Below are 22,933 nucleotides of genomic sequence, written 5' to 3'. Positions count from 1 at the left end.
CAAGACTCCTGAGAGAACCAGAAAATAGTTATCTATTTTAAGCAATGAAATTGACAATGTACGTACATGTTCTTTCTGTCTGCAAAGAACAAGGTCCAGTGTATGAAATTATGGAGTTTCCAGTATGTGCAAGCACACCAAACTGTGGTCCTAGCTGATAATCTTAAATTGGTTGTCAGCAAAATGTTAGCACACTTAGGATTATTTAGCAAACCATGCACAACCATGGAAGCCCATCAAATATTGTACATGCTGTCTGATGCAATCTGACAGTCTTTGGGACTTAAGGTCGAGATACCTAGCATCATCCCAGCATTGAAATTCATATATCACAGTACTTATATGGGATAGGTAAAATGTCTTTTTGGCTTCGTGGCAGGAGTCCATGATTTAAAAAAATTATAAATACCATGTGTGTTGCTACTGCCTAGTAACTACATGAGAAAGGTAGTTTTATCAGTTGCTCCAGTTTTTAATATATCCTTCCAAGGTTACCTAAGATCCACTAAGCACTTTTTAGGACAGAAGGTGGCTGCCTTGGACTTACCCATGAAAATGTACAGTATAAAGTGAGAAATTCTCTTATTGATTGGCTTGTTGTGCCCTATCGTAGCAACAAGCTTATAAGCTTATCAAATGGCTCAGGCCTTATTTACGAGATTGCCAATAAGGCCAATTTTATAGTGCATGGAACTGTAAGAAACATATCATGTATATAGCCCAGTGAAGGAAAGTTGTGGTGGATGAGAAGACAGATTGATGCATTAATATATGTAGCTATATTAATATATGTATTAATATATGTAGCTATTAATACATGCAGTTTCCAGTAAACACAATTGCGACACTGAGTCTGACCAACAATCCTAAACTGGTTGTCAGCCTAATTCTTTAAACGGAGAAATATTTTGCAAATGTTGCCCAATCACATCAAATATACTGTAAATTTTGCAAAAGCAAGCAGACTGTCACGGTCAGTACCTTGCCAAAGAGATAAGCTGTTTGGTACCATCCTCCAGTCTTTGGAATGTATGGCCTACATAGCTAGCATCACATGAGTCATGAAATTCACAGACTGCAATTATTCATTAATGCACAGAGCCTTGTTGTTTAGAGGGAAAAGAAATATGCATATGCTGTGCTTATTTCAAACCGAAAGAGTGGGTGACAGCCATCCTCTGGTTCATTTGTCAGAGCAATCAACCAGAGCCAACCTGCCTGGTTTAAAGTTTAAACAATGCATGGTAGTTAACTATCAATCACTATTAACTGAAACATAAACATAAATTGTTGGAGAAACTCAGCACGTCTGGTAGAATCTGTGGCCAAAGAAAGAGTTAACATTTTTAATCCAGTGATATTTTTGTTCTTGAAAACTACCCAGATGAACACAAGACAACATTTATAAGCAGTTTATTGCTTTTAGAATCCATAATTTGCTTATCAGATTAATGCACAATGACTATGTTAGTCATTGACATCCAACTTAGATCTGTTACCAGAGAAGCCTTGTTTGAAAAGTTTAACTGTTTGTTGAAGAACTGAACTATTTGGACAAAGAGTGTCTATGGATTTACAAAATGCTTACAATACGGTGTCTCATTTCCAAACTGCAGCATAGGTATCATATAAATATCTAAGCAATGTAGATTTTTAAAATAGGTGACAGAGGAAGAAAGAAGCATAGAACCCCTACAGTGTGGTAGCATGCCATTCGGCCCACTGAGTCCACACTAACCCTCCGAAGAGGATCCCACCAAAATCCACCCTTATCCCTACACTTCCGTGTTTACCGTGGCTAACCCACTTAGCCTGCATATCTCTGGACACTATGTGCAATTTAGTACGGCCAATCCACCATGGAGGAAACCCACAGAGACAGAAAGAATATTTCAATGGAGTTTGATTAATCACTGAAAAGGGAATCAAACCCAGGTTCCTTGCACTATGAGGCAGCAATGTTAACCACGGTGCCACCCTAGACAATTAATGTGATACGAGACACTAGCAAAAACTAAGCAGCAATAAAGTAGGGCAAAGTTTGTGTATTACTGATCACATAAATCTTATAAATATGAAAATATGTTTGTAAGATTCTAGTGTTTTTATATTTTTTGCAAATGATTGGTACTGCAGCATTTTGCATTTTAAAGCTAATTCCAAAGAAGCATCTAACTGAATGAAGAAATATTTGTGTAAATGCAGTGAAGAATGTCATAATTTAATTCTTCCTGAAAATCAAAAGTCTCTCTTCACACTTGCCTCCAGTGCACAATTTTAAACTTGACAAAAATCCATAACTCATAGGGCAGAGTTCACCTAATATTGGAAATTTGAGCAACTTTATTTACATCCTCTGTAGCCACGAGTACCAAGAGCTCCAAAGGAAAACAAAAGACTTTGGCTTCAGGTTCAGACTCAGCTTCTCCTCCAACTCCTACCCCATCCCAGACCTGCTGAACCCCATGGAGATTTGGGTTAGCTGTCTCTTGTTATTTACCCAACCCCCCCATCACTCTAGACACTGGCTGTTCTGACCCATCATCCATGCCCCCACTGAACCTGCAGTTCTAGCGGTCCTTTCCCCAGGTCTGCACATCCTTATGTCTCCAAGTTGCTTGCAACAGAGCACATCATCCATGTGTGATGAGTGGCAACTCCTAAAGGCCTGTTTCTGGCTGCTTTAGTGGCTGAGGCTTCCCAGGATTTTCAACAGTTCCTATTTCCAACTTTTACTGATAGAAGGCAACAGCAGCCAAGGCGAGGTAAGATCAGATAAAGAGTGGAATTCCATTATGCAAAATTCAGACTTCCACCAAAAATTCTCAATGCTACTGTGATAGACACATTTTCCCACTGCTTTTCTGGCACTGCAATGCCAGGAGTTGAGGAACATGTTCAATGCCTGAACACTGACTGATTCCTTCCATCATCACATGCAAACAAGGGGTCTCCATACTCCCACTGACATTAGGAGACCAGGGTGACACCTTAGGACATCCCATGATTGGCTTACTACTCTGTACCAACCTCCCTTTAGCTGCTGCAAAACTTATGAATCCCCTTCAAAATTCAATCCTCCCAAGCCTCTGACAAACACTTAATGAACGGAACTATTTTAATTGGCTTCAAGGGAAGGCTCTACCATCACCCTTGTCAACACTGCTGGCACTGCAAAGTGTCCAAAATGAACTGGTTAACTAGTACTAGTAGTTCCAGCCACAATACTTCACCGGTCTTTTGCTTGTTGGGCCAAAACAAACATCACTTTCTGAAACAGCACATTGTAAAGTATCAATTGCGATTTATTTAAATCAATGATGTAAAAGAAATTACATTTTCTTTTCAACAAACATTCACCTATTTCTTGACACCACAAAAGATGAAAGCTTAATGAGAATCTTTGCACATAAGGATTTAGCAGAACTAGAGAGAACTAATTTTCCATTCTTCTTCAATGAGGGCAAAATTCAACAGAAGGCTGCCCATGAAAACTTAGATCAAATATTGTTGTAGGGAACCATAAAAATCATGTGTATCAGTTCACATAATTCAAAAGAAAAAAATTTATTTGATGTAGTAAACGTTTCTGCAACAAAGATTAGTTTCAGTTGACCCAAAGTGTATAAATGTGAACTCAACTGAACTGTGCACAACCACAAAACAGGCAAACAGCAGCTCTCCAGATCAGCACTTGCCCTGCAAAGTAAAAAGTACTCCCGTATTAATCTTCCAGACTGCAACTTATTTGAGGAAGTAATTAGAATTAAACCAAAGAACATTTCAAACATTTTGGTCACTCGAGGTTACAAAGGCAGCAAGTAAGAACTTTTTTTAGGGAACTAGTTCCTTTTTAACAGAGTCAGGAACACGGCTTGCATAATAGTCAAAGTTCCTTAAAGTTGCAAGGACTCCACCTGAGTTCATAAACTTCACATCTTTATGATATTGCAAGGAATTCCCATGAATATCTGTCAGTTTACCTAGGAATAAAAATAATTACAATAAAATGTTTTCAAACAAGACAATTTGTTATTTATCATCTTTGGCTGCTTTATTTGCATCTATTGGAATTGGTTCGCTCAGACAGTACCTTGTTGATACCTCCTGAATCTAATAAAGGTTCTAATAACTAGACTCTGTGTGGTGATGTTACAGTGGTTAAAAACAAGTGTAAAGTGTAATTAGAAGCACATTATGGCTTCAAATGTGACACTAATTCTAAAGAGACTGGTTTAATCTCAGATTGCTGCTAGGGAAGAGGGACAGAGTCTATGGGAAAGGAATAGAGAAGACATTTAATTGGAGGAAACTTCTATTCATTAAGGTCTAGATATTGGAAAAGCAGTATAACAAAGCAGCAAGAGTGGAGGAGTTAATAGAATTGATGTGAGGTACAGCTGGTTGTCGATGTCTAAAATGTGAAAAATAACTGTTTCAAATTATCTCAGGGCAGCATGCAGATGAGAAACAGGAAGGGAACCATGATAGATCCTTGGGAACATGAAAGTTAGGAATATATGGAGAAAAAGACAAGAGACTGCAAGTGATTTTCTGCTTGTGACTAGATAAATACGAATGGAACTGTGTGACAGCAGTCTCATTCAGTCAGACAACAGGTGAAGAGGCAGTCCAGGAAGGTAATGCAGTCAACCGTGTCAAAGGCTGCGTCCAGGTCATGGAGGATAAGGAGGGAATGTTCATATTTTTCAAACAGTTCAAAAGTGCCATTTAATCTGTAAGTTAAATTTAGTTACAAGATCATACCCTGCAATCATAACTTGGAGTCAAGTTTGACTGGCTCTTTGATAATCAAATTGTCAAGCTGGGCAAGTCCACACTGTGGTTATATTTTCTTCCACGGTTTGCTTGTAAATTTTATTTTGAGGCTGATTCAGATTTAATAATATAAAGAAACAAATACCTGAAACAGCATGAAGGATAGCCTCAGGAGCACAGGTATCCCATTTCTTACAGCCAGGACTAGCAAATACATAAGCCGAGGCCTTCCCCTCAATAAGCTGTATGACCTATCAAAAAGAAAACACAAACAACAAGTTAATTAACTTTGGAGAGCACACAATAAGACAACACTTCATATTAATGCAAGGTATGTATGAAGGTTATGGTTGCAGCAATCGCAATATTAGAGGTGGAGGTAAGAAATATTCGTGATGGAAATGGCATGAGATTAGAAACTAAACTGGGGCTAAACACAGACTGAGATTACAAACAATCTGGTACAGCTAAGGAAAGTGGTCTTCAATGTCCAGAACTGAAAATTATTCCCTGAATTTTCCCTCAAAGAAGAATGCATAAGAATCCAAAATGAGATACCAGAAGAAGAGTCCAAGACCTGTGAAGGACTGTAGATATAGCTATGGTGTTACTCATACACAAGAGGAAGGCGACTCACACCTGAGAGATGATGTTGTTAGATGTCAGCCATATGGAATGGAAGGAGTTGAGGATAGACCTTCAAAAATCACATCATAAATAGGAGGAAGAAGGATAGTCTCAATATATTCAAATCAGCAAGAGTGGAAGCAAGCATTTGCAACTCTGTTGAGCTGAATTATGCAAGAGAAGCGACTGAAGAAAATTGCTGAGGTTGATCATATCCAAGTTTGCAGAGAATTCAAAGAGGGATAATGTACACTTACATTACATGTTATATTTTATTTCAGAACTTATATTAAAGAAGTCAAAAGATGGAAGCTGGAAAGGGTTGAATTCGTGTTCGAATCTTCAAATAGGTTTCCGGCCTGCCATGGAGAAAGGGCTGTCAAATTCATAAATCAGGACAGTGGTGCAAGAACACTATTACTCCTCATCCTTGTTGCTCCTGTACAGCCTTTGACAGATCATGACAGGTGACCTCACCTCAAAGCTTAGGAGATTGGTTAGTGTGGGATAAAGTACACTACAAGAAATATTGAGTACTTGTAGGAAAAAAAAGAGACAATAATCACATAAGATTTTAATCTACATTGTTATGGACTAGGCCAGACCACTCAATATTCTTAAGCAGGCAGCCCAGACCATAACTTTGCAATTTGTTTTGGTAAGTGTACAGTGAAAATCACCTGGAATAAGTTAGCTAGGTTGACTACCAGGTTTTAAAATAGACAAAAATCTATTCCCCAAATTACACAATGAAACACAAGGAACAGAATAAAGAACCTCTACAGAATTTAGTCTATCCAAACTAGATTTAATTATGCTGTTCCCGAATATACACAACAGTCCCAGTAAGCAAATCCCTTAAACACAGTAAAAATGAAACGAAGGTTTACAGGTTGACATTAGAAGGGCAGAAGGAGAGAGATTCTAGCAGTCTGTTTTCACACAGTTCCACAGCTGAACTCCCTAACTCATTCTGGACTGAACTTCTCCGCTAGAGAGCTGGCCACGCCCCTTTGATTTATACAGGTTACTTATAAAAACATAAAAGCTTTAGCCTAAAGACTCATCTGTTTACATATAAACAAAAAAGGACTTTCATCTCGGTACCAGATCCAGCTATTTTGGAGCCCAGCCTGTTAATAACCCCTCTGGAGAAAACCAAGGACACAGTATCCTTGAGAAAAGGAACAGCTTTGTGACAACATATAAACTGGAAAAAGTGGAAATCTCAAAGCTTAGGAGATTGGTTAGTGTGGGAATTCAGCAAAGTAGGGGAAGGGGCTGGAACTGACTTTCCTAACCACCTTGGATTGCACCAATTCAGTGGCTACAAAATGGCACATGTTTAATTTTAAATATATACCAAAAGTAAAGGTTGTTTTTACAGGAGTCTTGTAAACTGTTCTGTAGTTACATGCTTCACACAAAAGGATTGTGCAAATAGCCTGCTTAAGGACACTGGAGTTAGGGAAGATCCATAAATAGACAAAAACATTAATATTGATACCTAGAAGTTATTAAAAGCAACATATTAAAGAAATCAAAAGATGGAAGCTGGAAAGGGCTGAATTCATGTTTGAATCCTTCAAATAGGTTTGATGCTGGAGATCTGAAATAAAAACAGGAAGTGCTGGAGAAACTCAGTGGCTCTGGCAGCAGCTATGGAGAGAAAAACAGAGTTAACACTGAGTTCAATAGGACTCTTTTCTTCTGAGTCCTGAAACAATCACCTGCTTTTTTACAGAGCATGTAGTATTAGAGAGTAAAATGGTATCAGATTTGATAGATTCTTTAAAGCTGTGGCTAAGAATAGTAATTTATTTCACATGACTGATTCCATTAACAAATTACATTGAACTAATCTGTTCAGTGATGGCACACCTGTTGTGTTGCAACTGTGTAATGTGGGAACTTCTGGATTCAGACAAACACAAAATGTATAAAAATATAAGAACTCCAACTTAAGGCTATTGAATTGGAGGCTGTCTTGAAGAAATTATGACACATCAGGGAAAGGTATCTGGAAATCTTGATCTAGAAGGCAGTCACATCCCAAAGCATACAGCAGTCCGAATCCATCTGCAGTTAAGAGCAGGAGAGTGTGGCCGCAAAAGGTTGGAGAATATTGTACTGCAGGGGCCTCAGCCCTTGCAAATATCTAACAAATTTGAGGGGCTCACGTAAACAGATGAAAACAAGTGTGTAGGAAGGAAAAGTGGATTGACTAGGGCACCTTGTTTCAGGCTGTAGCCAAAGATTGTTGCTTATGTGGTACAAGGGTTCAGGACACCTGCTCAGAGCTGAATAGGAACTTACAGTAGAAGAGGGTGGATCCAGTTGTCATGGGCGATGCAAGTACCAATAAAATAGGACTTAGAAAGAAGTTCTACTCAGGGAATATGAGCAGCTAAGCAACACGCTGAAGAGGAAACATCAACAGTAATAATCTCTATTATTAATACAATACACTAGCAGTCAAGATTACATGTAACAAAGATAATGAGAAGACAAGGTTAAAGGTTCTGTATCTGAATGCACATAGTATCCTTAAGTTAAATGAATTGATATTTATTTACTTCAATGTGCACTATCATTTGACATTCTTTACAGGGATATAGGTGGGCTGCAAAATGACATAGATTGGGTCCTGAATATTACGAGACATATGACATTGAAGAAGTTAAAACTCACAAACATCAGGTTATAGTCCAACAGGTTTATTTGAAATTATAAGCTTTCAAGCGCTGCTCCTTCATCTGGTAGCTAGTGGGTCAGGATCATTGGACACAGAATTTATAGTAAAAGATCAAAGTGTCATACAAATGATGTGATGTATTGAACAAACCTAGATTGCTGTTAAGTCTTTAATCACTTAGAATGGGGATATAGATTTTGATTGATTTAACAACAATCTGGATTTGTTCAATCAGTTGCATGACATTTTGATCTTTTACTATAAATTCTGTGTCCTATGATCCTGCCCCACTAACTACTGATGAAAGAGCAGCACTTCGAAAGCTTGTGCTTTCAAATAAACCTATTTGTCTATAATCTGGTGTGAGATTTTTAACTTTGTCTATCCCAATCCAACACCAGCTCCTCCATATCATAGACACTGAAGAAAAATAGGAAGCTCAGTAAGAGTAGAAGGATAGCATTGATAATCAAGGATGCCACTGGCACAATGGTTAGAGACCACCTTGGTCAAGTAGATCAAGATGTAGAATTGGTTTCTGTGGACATGAGAATTAGTAGGGGAAAGTTGTCATTAGTGGGAGTGATCAACAGGCCCCTAACAGTAGCGACAATGTGGGATAAAGTATACTATAAGAAATATTGAGTACTTGTGTTAAAAAAAAGACACAATAATCACAAAAAATTGTAATCTACATATAAACTGGCAAAATTTGAAATAGGTGCCTGCTTGAGGAGTTCAACCAATATTTCCGAGATTGTTTCAGAAATGCTGCTGTAAGAAATTATCACTGTGTAATGTAACAGGAGTAATGATGTCAGAGTAGACAGCCCTAGACAGCAGTGATCAAAACATAATTGAATTTTATACCCGGTTTGGAAGGGAGAAGAGCGGGTCTAAGACTAGAATTATAAATTGAAGTAATAATGGATGTGAAACCCTGAATTAATAAGAGCACACTGAGATACTAAGTTAAAAGTTAGATCATTTGTGACAGACATTTAAAGTGATATTTCTGGAAACCCAGAATAAGTATATTATTCTTACCATAAAGAGAAACTCTAAGCAGAAGATCCATCATCTATAAATAATTAAAGGTGTAAATGAAAACATCAAACTAAAGGAAAAGCATATGATTACACAAATATGAGGGTCAGATCAGATAATTAGTCAGCAGAGAAAGAATAGCAGAGAATGATCAGGAGAAACAAAATTATAAAATGAGAGGAAGCTAGCTAGAAAATGTAAAAACAGATGGCCAGAATTTCTACTGGTATTGGAAAGGAAAGTCAGTCAAGAGAAGTTTGAGAGTAAGAATGGGATGTCAGTAGTAGATAACATGGAAATGGTGGCTAAAATTATAAGCATCTTGCCTTCTTCACCAGTGAGGATACAAAAACATTCCAGTAATAACTGGAGACAGGAATTCAGTGAAAATACAATCACAGTGAAAGCAGTGATGAACAAACTAATTGAATTGCAGGCTAAGTACCCAGGTCCTGATGGACTTCCTCCTTGGGTCCGAAAAGAGATGGCTAATTAGTTAGCAACTAGTAGTTGCTGATAATGTTCCAAAATTCACTGGATATTGGAAAGATTCCAACAAACTGGCAAGCAGGAAATATAATCTAAATTAGACAGATATGTAAAATTAAGCAATTCAATGGATGAATCAGATTTTCACATTGTGACAATTCCACAAATAGTGAGGCTTGCTTTCCAATGCACTACCTCAGAGTCATGACAAAAGGAGGCTGTAAATGTGTTGCAACCCATCAGAGAAGTTCAACTGGAGTGATAACTGAAATACAGGGTTTGTCATGAGGAAACAGACAGACTGAGCTTATTTCCATTGCATATAGAAGGGTGAGGTGAAACTTGACTGGTGTGTAAGATCTTTACTTGTGTTGACAACATGGACATAGAAGGGATATCTCCTCTTGTGGCTGAGTTCAGAACTAGGGGGCTGATTAAGAATCTGGGGTTACCCTTTTAGGACAGAGGGAGTGCAACACTGGAACTCCTTGTAAGATGGTGGAACTGGGAATTACTGAATATTTTAAGTTGAAGGTAGACAAATTCTTACTAGACAAGAAAATCAAAGATTATGGGCGATAGATGACAACTTGGAATTCAAAATATAAACAAATCAGCCATGATCTTAGTGAATGGCAAAGCAGGCCTAAGAGGCCAAATGGCCTATTTCTATTTGTAATGAAGGTGTTCATACTGAAACATACAAAATTCTGATGGGGTTTGACAGAATCGATGTTGAGCGGATGCTTCCCTTAACTAGAGAATCTTGAACTAGGAGGCATAATTTAAAAATAAGAGGACATTATTTAAAACTGTGATCAGGAGGATCAATCATCTATGAAATTCTCTATCTCAGAGATCAGTGGAAATTGAGTCATTGAATATATTCAAGGCTACGTTCGGCAAATTACTGATCAGCAAGGGAATCAAGTGGATCTATGGCCATAATCAGATCAGCCATGATCTTATTGAATGGTTGAGTATACTCAATGTGCTGAATAGCCTACTCCTGTTCTTAAGTTTTCATATAATTAGAAAAATCACCTGCAATGACTTCTCTTCCCCACTCCAGAATTGTTACTTCTCATGTCCCCCAAGAATCTTTTGCGTATTTGTTTCTCATCTAAATGTTGCCATTCAAATACAGAAGCCTAAACCTATCATCTTCCACATGTATACTGACAGCTCTATGTCACCTGACCTCTCCACTGCTTCTAAATTGCCAGGCCGTCATCCAGTATTGAGCTGAACATCCACCATCCAAACATGGGGAAGTAAGACGTCACAAAGTACAGGCCACAAACTGTTAGGCCATCGACTTCCACTCCTTGGAAACTGTCTTACATCTGTTTATAATGTCAGTGGCATAGCTGATATTCCAAGATGATATTTCAACCACAAGTCCATGCCATAACTAGGACTGCCAATTTCCACTCTCATAATATCACCCATCTCTGATCCACTTCAGCTTATCTGCTGCTGAAACCCTCACCCATGGATTTAATGACCTCGGGACTTGAGTATTCTAATCAACTGCCAGATAATCTGCCATTGTCTCCTTTCCACAAACTTAAGATCATCCAATCCTGCTACTCATTCACCTAGCATCCTCATGTTCATTGACCTACACTAGCTCCTCGTCACACATTGCCTCTATTTCAAATTTCTGATCTTTCGTTTCCAATTTTCACAAAGGCCAGACCCATGACTTTCCAAGATTTCTGAGCTTCTAAGGCTAGACTCCTGAACATTCCCAATTTTAATTACTCCAATGCCTTCAGCAACCAAATCCCCAAGATCTGGAGTTTCCTCCAAAGACATCGCTGCCTCTCTTTCCCCCACCTTTAATATACTACTTGAAAGCTACACTTTTGAACAAGATTTTTGACCATGTGCTTTAATCGCTGTGGCCCAAAGAAAGGTTAAAATGAAGTAAAATTTATGTAACAAAACTTAAAAATGACATTCTCAAAATTATTTAAATATTATGTTGCTTCAATAAGTACCTTGTTACCAGCTCCTCCAACCCTTATTACTTCATCAGCGTTCATCGCACAGACGCAGTCATTTACCAGCCTACTGCTGTGGGAACGAGTTGTAATGATGATATGTTTCCCTTCTGGCACTTCCTTCAATTGAATTCCAAACACTCCAAGATTCAGAACACCCCAAATGGTCCGACCAAGAACAGCACCAGCTCCAGCCTGAAAGAAAATTATGCTTTCAAAAGTAATACATTACACACAAAATTAGCATTTTTCTTCTGGCATATAATTTTCTTTCTGAAATTAATTTTCACTCATTTCACATTCTAATCATTTACTATGCTGAATGTAAGTAAGTCAAGAAGCAATTTTCTCCAGTTTTTCCTTGAACCAGTATGTGCTGAAAAGAAAGCTGTAGTGGACAAAAACTGCTTCAAAAAGACCCATGTAAAATTTATTTCTTCAGACTTGAGGAAGCAAAAGTATGAATCACTGCTTGTGTGTTACACACAATAGCACACTTTTAGGCTTGTCAAAGGTTTAACATAATTTTTGATGATGTTTTGTCAGTTCTTTATATCAATATCTGAAAATAAATCGGTCTTGGGCTTCCACCAACAGATAAAAAAATGCTTTAAATCAGACTTGGACCACTGGTTCTTTATTCCTCTCTATTCATCAGCACAACTGGGACTAGGAGCATAAATCAGCTGTAAAATTAAGCTAATGCTCCAAATCATACAGAGAAGACGCTGGAAACACAACAGGTCAGTGAGCATCCATGCAGCGAGAATCAAAGTTAATGACTCAACTCGATGAACTTTCAAAATAAGTTTGTTATGAAATTGCCTCAGCAACTTTAATAATTTATGAGCAGCTACGTTCAAGTGAAAAGATTGTGAATGGCAGGAGTGAAAAAAGGTGGCAAACACATTAGTAGATACTGATGCCGATAAGTCACTATCTATGATGGAAAAAGAAGAGTACCAAATTGCATTCAATAACATTCAATCACATTGCTCTATTATTGAGATGATCAGTTTGCTCGGCAAGAGCCTTCAAAAATAGTGGGCGGTACAGTGGCACAGTGGTTAGCACTGCTGCCTCACAGCACCAGAGACCCAGGTTCAGTTCCCGCCTCAGGCGACTCTGTGTAGAGTTTGCACATTCTCCCTGTGTCTGCGTGGGTTTGCTCTGGTTTCCTCCCACATTCCAAAAACGTGCAGGTTAGGTGAGTTGGCCGTGCTAAATTGCCCATAGTGTTAGGTGAAGGGGTTAAACGTAGGGGAATGGGTCTGGGTGGGTTGCGCGTCGGTGTGGACTTGTTGGGCCGAAGGGCTTGTTTCCATACTGTAAGTAATCTAATCTAAAACAGCTGGATTTGAAAAAAAAAGTTCACTTTTTAAAGATCATACCTGATAATTGTAATATGGCTGATTGATTACACCAGCTATTGCTTTACCATCATAAGCAATTCCAATAAGCACAGTCACATGATCCAAGAGGCCTGCAGATCAAAACATTCAATTAGTTTAAGCCTAAAATCAAAAGTGAATTCAGCTGCTCATTGAAAGAGATACCTGTCCATGTTAGCCAAGAGCTCTTGGAATATTCACCATGGAACAAAATAAAATTTTTTTAAGAAGTTAATTCAAGGGGTAACTTGAAACAAAATCAAACCCAAAGTGTGTTTCAGCAAATCTGACTTAATCATGAAAGCAAACACTAACTAATTTAATTATGATATAAGAAAAGAAATATTCTAATAGATAAGCTGCTGGCCTTTCTCTACCCCAAACTGAAAAATAGAATATTTAGTATTTGCAGTCAACATATATTGTACAAGAGGTAGAAGAAACATGACGACATTTTATGGCACCCAAAAGCCAAAACTTTCCCTCAGGTGGAGCGTAGTCTGGATAAAACATCCAAGAGTTCATTAATGTAGGTCTATCCACTTCAAGTGGTTTAGAGTCTAATAATTTCCTTGGTTTTACATTTCTCTTTCTGTTTGATAACATCATGAAAAATACAAAAGATGAACCCAGATGATATTAAAATGAGCATATGCTTACCTTCGGTGTATTCCTTTGTGCCATCAAGTGGATCGACCCAAACCACGATCTGAGAAAGCATATCAAATTATTCTGTTAGATAAGCATTCTTCTAGATACAGAAATACACAAACTAACAACACAGCTGTTATTTCTGCTATTTTTCCAGTGCCATTTATACGCACATATGGAATATACACATGATAATCCTGATTTCTATTCTGCAACAGATAGTGCTCAATCACACTGTAACCACTTTCATTGTGTGGCACTTCATCTGAGGCCTGCCCAATTTTGACTTTCACCTAAGACACAATGAGCAAAAGAAGTTCACATCCTCACTTGCTATTACTAACACTACTCCACACTCCTTTGCAAGAGAAAGCAGAGAATTCCAGGGACAGAGAAAAACAAAATCTGGCAGACAACCACCAGATTTGATGGAAGTGACCCCAGCAGAGGAATTATTGGGGTCGGTAACACCATCCAAGCAGAGTAGGGTGACTGATGCCATTTATACTCACTTATGTTCCAAAACCACTTCAGCTTGTTTCAACTTATTGACAGTAAAATTAAATGTTTCCATATCCTTGCCAACATTACTAAATCTGTACAGCAGTTGGCACATTGAGTAGGTTAACTGTCCTTGAGCAAATCTGACAGCACAAGTAAACACAATATAAACAGAGGCGCCATCCTCAGCTTCTGCTCAGTGGAACAAATCCAGGGTCCATCCACAAGAACTGGAATACATGAAGTACAGAAACAATCATGTGCAGTGTTGTAATTCCTATCAGAGGACAGAAGACTCCAACTGCTTCATCTATCGGATTCTCAACACCACAATATATCCTGAACTGTGTGGACACATCCAGCGATATTGCAACAGGGTCCCCAATGCAATTGGCTGCTATATCTGATCCATGCAGATTGAACGAGTGAAACAATCAGAGATTGCAATTTAAATTCAAGTATTATTATCCAAGTATTGGAATTTTCTATTTAGGACATGGGAGATCACATTTTTCCCTTCCTTTGAAATCACGTGCCTTGGATCTTCAATCAGAATGCCACTCAGAGCTGAGGCAATCTGTCAATGTCACTCCACAGCCACCTTTACAGGAATCTTTCAAACTGAATACAAAGATTTCACTTCCAATAAATACTTAATCCCTGTACCAGTTTTCAAAACCTGATCTACATACAATATTCAGAAATTAAAACAGAGTCTTAAGCCAAGGCAAGAAACTAACTTTTCTTCTTCTATATCATTCACATTTTCTTAAATTAGTTACATTTCACCTCATCTTCCTTGATGTGGTTGTACTGAGCTGGACAGGAATACTTCAACACCTCTTCTGATTGACCAGCTTCAATTAAACCTTCATCTACATCTTGGGATGGCAATTCCTAAAATAAAAATGATGGAATTAATAAAAATATCCCTTCAAGAAATTTGCACCATCATTCATTTGCATGGATACCAGTGTCACTGTTAATGGACCAAAGATCCAGGGGCTTAGAAACCCATTCATAATGTTAGTGAGAGCATACTTTAAGTTTGGAGTTCTTTTCAGAGACTGTAAATCAGTTTGCTTTGCGGGATGAAAGGATTGCTTGTAAGAGGAGTCAGGATTTCAACTCATTAGAGTTCAGAAGAATGAGATGATCTCACTAAAACATACAAAATTCTGACAGGACTTGAAAAATAAGTTGCTGAAAGGATATTTCCTCTGTAAGGGTATCTAAAACTACACTGCATCACTTCAAAGAAAGAGTCAGTCATGTAAAACAGAGAAGGTATTCTTTACCTCTGAGAAAGTATGGAATCTACCTCTGGAAAGTTGAGGAGGCTGGATAATTAAATATATTGAAGACAGAGGTACATATTTTGTTTGAACGATAGGCTATTCAAGTGCTATGGGAAACAAAGTGGAATTGAAGCCAAGATTAGATCAACCATGATCATATAGAATGACTGAGTAAACATGATTGATGGATTTATTTATTTATTGTCATTTGTACCGAAATTCAGTGAAAATCTTTGTTTATGAGCAGTACAGGCCGATCATAGCAAGCATTGATGTACAGAACAAAAGATTTAGACAGAGGCATACAGGTAACATTGCACAAGGCATACAAGGGGTGGTGCTCCAGTGTTGAGTGTTATCATGGAGGAGGTGCGGTTACTTATCTTCACTGATTCCAGTCTGTTGATCCAGTTGCAGAGAGCAGAGCTGAGACCAAGGTCGAGTTTTGAGATCAGCCTGGAGGTGATAATGGTGGTGAAGGCAAAGCTGTAGTCAACTAGCAGGAGTTCGATGTAAGTGTCCTTGATAATGCTCCAGTGCAGAGCTAGGGATATGGCATCCACTGTGAACCTGTTACATCAGTAAGCAACTTGTAGGGGATCAAGGCAGGCTGGGAGGCTCGAGTCAATGTGGGCCATTACCAGCCTCTCAAAGCACTTCGTGATTATGGAGGTCAGAACCACTGGGCAGTAGTCATGAAGGCACACTGTATGTGCTTTCTTAAGCATGGGGGTGACAGTAATATTCATAAAGCAGGTTGGGACAACGGCTTGTCGGAGGGATAGGTTGAAGATGCCAGTGAATACCTCCACCAGTCGGTCGGTACAGGATCCAAGTGCTTAACTTGGGACACCATCTGGGCCTGTCACTTTCCTTGGGTTGACCCCCAGGAAGACCGATCTGATGTCCACAGCAGCGACAGAGGGAACAGGCATATACAGGGCTGTTGGGGCAGGCGTCACCACACCGCTGGCATTCTGCCCAAACCGAGCACAGAAAGCATTGAGCACGTCAGGGAGGGATGGGTCTTATCTGCTATCTTGCTCTGCTTCGTTTTGGATCCTATAATGTTGTTAAGGCCTTGCCATAGGTGTGACAGGAGTCTGTTTGGTAGATATAGGCCTCAAACATAGTCCGGAACTGGCTCTGAGCATCCCTGATGGTTTTGCGGAGATCACACCTGGATTTCTTGTATTGATCTGGGTCATCTGACTTGAATGCTGCAGATCTAGCCTCCAGAAGGGAGTTGATTTCCAGGTTCATCCAATGTTTATGGCTGAGGAACACTCAGATTGACTTATAGAGATATACAGCACGGAAACAAACCCTTCGGTCCAACTCGTCCATGCAAATATCCCAACCCAATCGAGTCCCACCTGCCAGCACCAAGCCCATATCCCTCCAAACCATTCCTTAGTCATATACCCATCCAGATGCCTTTTAAATGTTACAATTGTACTAGCCTCCACCATTTTCTCTGGTAGCTCATTCCATATAGGTACCACCCTCTGTGTGAAAATATTGCCCCTTAGGTCTCTTTTATAATCTTTCCCCTCTCACCCTAAAGCTATGCCCTCTAGTTCCCCCTCCCCAAGGAAAAGACCTTGTTTATTTATCCTATCCATGCCCCTCATGACTTTATAAACCTCTGGAAGGTCTCCGCTCAGCCTCAGACACTCCAGGGAAAACAGCCCCAGCCTATTCAACCTCTCCCTACAGCTCAAATCCTCAAATCCTGGTGACATCCTTGTTAATCTTTTCTGAACCCTTTCAACTTTCACAACATCCTTCCAATAGGAAGGAGACCAGAATTGCATACAATATTCCAAAAGTGGCCTAAACAAAGAACTGTACAGCCGCAACATGACCTCCCAACTCCTGTACTCAATACTCTAACTAATAAAGGAAAGCATACCAAATGCCTTCTTCATATCCTATCTACCTGTGACTCCACTTATAAGGAGCTATGAACCTGTATTCTAAGGTCTCTTTATTCAGCAACACTCCCTAGGACCTTACCATTAAGTATATAAGTCCTGCTAAGATTTGCTTTCCCAAAATGCAGCACCTCGCATTTATCTAAAGCAAACACCATCTGCCACTCCTCAACCCAATGGCCCATCTGATCAAGATCCTGTTGTAATCAGAGGTAACCTTCTTTGCTGTCCACTACACCTCCAATTTTGGCGTCATCTGGAAACTTACTAACTATACCTCTTATGCTCACATCCAAATCATTTATATAAATGAAGAAAAGTAGTGGACCAAGCACCAATCCTTGTAACACTCCACTGGTCACAGACCTTCAACCTGAAAAACAGCACCATCCTCTGTCTTCTACCTTCAAGCCAGTTCTGTATCCAAGTGGCTAGTTCTCCCTGTATTCCATGAGATCTAACCTTGCTAACCAGTCTCCCATGGGGAATCTTGTTGGACGCCTTACTGAAGTCCAATGTATGCAGTCTTCCATGCATGTGCTAATGATGTCTGTGATGATGTTGGCGTACTCATCTTAGTTTTCTGCTGAGTACTTGAACACAGTCCATTCTCCCAATGTCAAGCAATCCCAGAAACAGTCTTCCACTGCTTCGGACGAGAATTCCTTTTGTGAAGGGTCCTCCCGTTTCAGCTTCTGCTTGTAAGCTGGAGTATGAACACAGCACTGTGTTCTGATTTTCTGAAGTGTGGGCAGGGGATAAAAGCAGCAGGTGTCTTTGAAGGTTGCATGGCAATGATCCAGAATGTTTGATTCTCTGGTGGGGCTAGAAATGTGTTGGTGGTATTTTGGCAGCAACCTCTTGAGGAGTGACATGACCTACTCATTCTCTTATTTCCTCACTACATACGTTCTTCCATTGATCTTGTATGAATATATCTTTCACTGGAATGGATGTGCAAGGGAGTTGGGATGGAAACAAGTAAAAGGTCAACAATATCTACTTAACCTCTCAAGACTCAGTGGTTAGCACTGTTCCCTCAGTGCTAGGGACCCGGGTTCTATTCCCGCCTCGGGCAACTGTCTGTGTGGAGTTTGCACGTTCTCCACGTGTCTGCGTAGGTTTCCTCTGAGTGGTCCGGTTTCCTCCCACAGTCCAAAGATGTGCAGGTTAGGTGAATTGGCCCTGCTAAATTGCCCGTGGTGTTAGGTGCATTAGTCAGGGGTAAATGTAGGGGAATGGGTCTGAGTGGGTTGCTCTTCAAAAGGTTGGTGTGGACTTGTTGGGCCGAAGGGCATGTTTCCAGTCTGTAGGGAATCTATCTATAAAAAAAAGTTACTCAAGAAAGGCAAATAATATGCCATCTTTTCTTATCAAAACAATCTAAAATTTGCGACAAGAAACTACACTAAAAGAAAATCTATAGAACAAAATATTGAATTAAACATTTATTGATATTGTAATTCCTTACCTCCTCTCCAATTATAGTTAGTTTGGGGAATTTACGGGCCAATGATGAACAGATGCTTATCTGCACCAATCGATCAGCTTTTGTTTGTAGATCATTGGCTCCAGTCTATGTTAGAAATATGAAAAAATTGAAATGTAAACAAATGTCTCTAGAGTTCTGAAGAACAGTCAGACTGGATGCGAAATATTAATTTTGTTTCTCTTTTCACAGATGCTGCCTGACTTGCTGAGTTTCTCCAGCATTTTCTGTATTACTTACTTGTAATATGTTCCATGACAGCTAGTCCCTATACAAGTTCACAATCTACGCCATGTTATTGGGACAGGGCAGTATGTGTACGGGTTACTAACTTGAACCAAAGAAATTAAACTGAATTAGCTAAATTTTCAAAACTCATTTCTCCTCTCCCCAGCAATTCTTTCCCCATTGCCCTGCATTTTCCTAATTAAATATATATCCAATTTCTATTAAGGCAGTATTCCTAATTATAACAACTCGCTCCTTTAAAATTTTGTTCCAGCTCCCCTCTGGTTCTTCTGCCATTTAGTTTAAATCTATGATTTAGCTGCCTGCTCGTTGACACAGTTTCTTCTTACTTACTCTGGCAAAACCTTTATAAATTATTTGTGAGATCTCAGTTAGAGAAGTGACAAGGACTCAGAGGTACATCAAAGCCTTGGAAAGGGTGCAAAGAAAATTTACAAAAATTATGCAAAAACACGAAGGACGACATTTATGTTGAGAGAAAACAGATGATGTGGAACAAAGGGAAGATTTCTCAATAGGTGCTCCAAATTATTCCAATATATATAGGACTCTTGTGGTACAATGGTTATGTTCCTACCTCTGGATTAAGAGACCTGGGTTAAAGTCCCACTTGCTCTAGAGCAATGTGATTGCAACCCTTAACAGGCTGAATAGAAAAAAATACACTTATGTTTGCAGCATCAAATGAGGTCAATTATTAGTATTTTAAAAATTTAGAGGACACACTTCCCTCATGGACTTTTTTCTCACTTTTCAATGATAACAAATTAAATTACCACTAATATTTCACATGCAAACTATTTTGATGTTATTATAAGCTATGGCCTCAATGTGACTCTATGGAGCAAGATTTGAAGTCAGTCTCTCTCTAGCAAGAATCTTACAGATAACCATTTGGTAACTGAATTTTCAAAACTTGCCAGATGACCAGCAGAAAACATTTGTAAATCTCTCATGAGAAATGATATACAAAGAAATGAAAGCCAGACATAGAATTGACCAATTAGCCATACTGCAAACTTGGTGTCATGCATTATAGGATGCATTTTCAACCCCAAAAAAACTTTATTCCACAAGAAAAGCTGCAACCACTGGAACAAAAGAAAAATAAGATTTTTAAAAATACTCTCAAATTCATTCACGTGGAAAACAATTTTCCAAAGTGTCAAGTGCAACATGCTTGAAACAGCCTTGGCTGCTACATATACACAAAGAAATAAAAAATAAAGTGTCAAGAAAATCAATCCAATACCAAAAGAGAAAATGCTGGAAAATCTCAGCAGGTCTGGCAGCATCTGTAAGGAGAGAAAAGACCTGACGTTTCGAGTCTAACTGACCCTTTGTCAAAGCTCTGTCGGAGAGAAGAGCAGTAATTCTTCAGGGTAGGTATTCCTGCAAGAGAGGTGGCAGTGGGTTAAACACTGGATAAAAACTGCGGATGCTGGAATCTGAAACCAAAAGAGAAAATGCAGCTTTGACAAAGGGTCAGTTAGACTCGAAACATCAGCTCTTTTTTCTCCTTACAGATGCTGCCAGAACTGCTGAGAGTTTCCAGCATTTTCTCTTTTGGTTTCAGATTCCAGCATCCGCAGTAATTTGCTTTTAAATCAATCCAATGACAGACATTATGCAAATATTAATAATTCTACACTTTGCCATTGGATAACTATGCAAAGATTTATAAATTACTACGAACTTTAGACATGCAATACATTATGAAGTAAAGCATGTAATTATACAAAAAATTCAAAGATTTGGTTATGTATTTTTATGGCAGTTGTAGAACTGGCAGGCAGCATTACATAATGGATATCTCCCCAAGCTATATAATTCAAAACATCTTAAAATTATTCTTACAAGCCAGAAAGTCCCAGGTATTGATTCCTTTGATTGCACCAAGTTGCTGATCTCAGTCAGGGCAGCATCTTAGGAGCTACAACTAGACTCAGCACTCATTGCAGGAAAATTCAAAGTCTGTGGACATCAGGTAGGAAGGCTGGGTTCCTCTGTTATGTCCTCCATAGTTGGTTAACCTGCTTCCAACCACAGTTCAGGCTCACGCAGAATGGGCACTAGGCAGAAAAACACATCAGTGCCCCAAAAGTGTATCTTAAAAGGAGTGAAGGCCTTCAGGAAAACAAAACATAATTCAAAAATAAATGTAGAGACCGAGGCAATAATGCACGATTGTTTTTTCTCGCATGTTTTTCTCCTTTATCAGCAAAACACAAGGTGACTGGATATCTAGTGATTCACTCCAGAATGCTTGTCACTACATATATCTACAGTACAAGGAATTTCACAGCATGTATTGGTGCATGCCAAAGGTCAGAGCAAGGTCTAGCTTGGAAAAAACAAGTTTTTTGTTTAATTCTGTTAAATTACCGGTTTAAAAAACTAAGCTGCATCAAATCAAGAGCGATCAATTGCAATTAGACACCACTCAACACTGCTTTACTTGTTTTGCTAAGAACCAGTTAAGGAATTTTACACAAAGTGAGAGGCTGCACATTGAATCGTGCTGCCATTTTCAAATAAATTAATGTGTGAAATGTAAATGAGGGGTTAATGTAAATGCAAGTTCGATTTAACGCCACTCCAAACACAATCGTAATATCTGGTGTGATAACAGTAAGCATGGCAGGAACAGATTGTAAAAAAAAACCCTGTCCAAAAGTACAATAGAGATAAGAGAGAAAAAAAAATAAAGCATTACGGACATGCACGCAACTGAACTTTCTCCAGTTGGGAAATGAAAGTTGTTGCTGAAATCTGTAACTGCCCTGATCAACAGTTGCTGAAGTCGAGCAAGTACAACATCAGAGTACGGGCCTGTCCTTGCACAAACCCACCTTCTCCACAATGCCCAGGTCTCCTCCACTCATCACCTGCTGGACTATGGTCTGCGCCTTCTCCGCAATGGAAAAGGTCGATGCCATAAGCCGCATCAGAAAAGCCGGACTCGCGGACGACATGGTTTGCAGCAGAGCAACGAGAAAATAAATTGCACAATCGAGGAAAATATACCACCCAGTGGCTGAAAGAAGATCAAGGAAGCTACCAAGTGCAGAGCCGAGCCGCCTGTCACTCCGCGGCTGCGCGCATGCCCTAATATAACCAGCAATCACTCACATCGACAACTCCCCTGAAACCTAAAACAAAGGTGGGACCACCCCTTCTTACTGTTTGTAAAGTGTAACTGGGGGTGATCCAAACACGAGAAATTGTTTTGCATTAATATCACCAGAACATCGTGTCCTCTTTCTTGTTTTTGTCCAGAATAATATTCTGAGACAATTTACAATATGCATACAATGGATATTGTTGCAACAAACATTCCTTTGGAATGTGAAAATGTGATGGTCTGCATATAGGTAGTTCTCCTATAACGCCTGCTAGCATTCCAGCGAAATTTCATTTCATAGAAAATCGCTTAATATAAATAACGGGGTCTATGGGATAAATGGGGTCGGGGCAGACCAGCAAAAAATATCACTCACAATCACTCAAAAGTCTGCCAAAACCCTAACACAAAGTTTGGCAAAGCCTGAGTGAACATTTAAATCATTTTTATTAACAAAAGAAAAGTAAATTTAACACTACATTGAAAAAAAATTATTTGTTAATGCTGGGACAGAGGGTCATCATCTTCAGGATCAGTTGTGATAATTCATAGAATCCTTAGAGGAAACAGGCTCTTCAGCCCTAAAAGTCCACACTGACCCTCCAAAGGGACCCATTCTCCTACATTTACCCCTGGTAATACGCCTA

General features: G+C 39.1%; 1 protein-coding gene across 1 annotated transcript; it reads right to left on the bottom strand.

Moving 5' to 3' along the window:
• Positions 1-3,287: 3,287 nt before the first annotated feature.
• On the bottom strand, positions 3,288-22,258 carry bpnt1 (bisphosphate nucleotidase 1). Its single transcript, XM_043695779.1, has 8 exons — positions 22,015-22,258; positions 18,896-19,000; positions 14,979-15,086; positions 13,698-13,746; positions 13,038-13,129; positions 11,644-11,841; positions 4,925-5,030; positions 3,288-3,983 (listed from the first exon to the last, which is right to left on the bottom strand). The coding sequence occupies exons 1-8, from the start codon at positions 22,135-22,137 to the stop codon at positions 3,835-3,837; spliced, it is 930 nt and encodes a 309-aa protein (XP_043551714.1). The 5' UTR covers positions 22,138-22,258; the 3' UTR covers positions 3,288-3,834.
• Positions 22,259-22,933: the final 675 nt, after the last annotated feature.

The sequence above is a fragment of the Chiloscyllium plagiosum genome, chromosome 9, assembly GCF_004010195.1.
Source record: "Chiloscyllium plagiosum isolate BGI_BamShark_2017 chromosome 9, ASM401019v2, whole genome shotgun sequence".
Lineage (NCBI taxonomy): Eukaryota > Metazoa > Chordata > Chondrichthyes > Orectolobiformes > Hemiscylliidae > Chiloscyllium > Chiloscyllium plagiosum.
Note: the sequence above shows the minus strand (reverse complement) of the source record. Positions and strands in the feature narration are given on the sequence as shown.

Bases quoted from the DNA above. Each gene is read 5' to 3' on its own strand.
- bpnt1 (XM_043695779.1), bottom strand. From the start codon at position 22,137: ATGTCGTCCGCGAGTCCGGCTTTTCTGATGCGGCTTATGGCATCGACC. The intron at 19,001-22,014 runs GTGGGTTTGTGC...TTTCTAACATAG, and splicing joins ACCTGGGCATTGTGGAGAAG to ACTGGAGCCAATGATCTACA. The intron at 13,747-14,978 runs GTGAAATGTAAC...ATGCTTTCTCAG, and splicing joins ACCACATCAAGGAAGATGAG to ATCGTGGTTTGGGTCGATCC.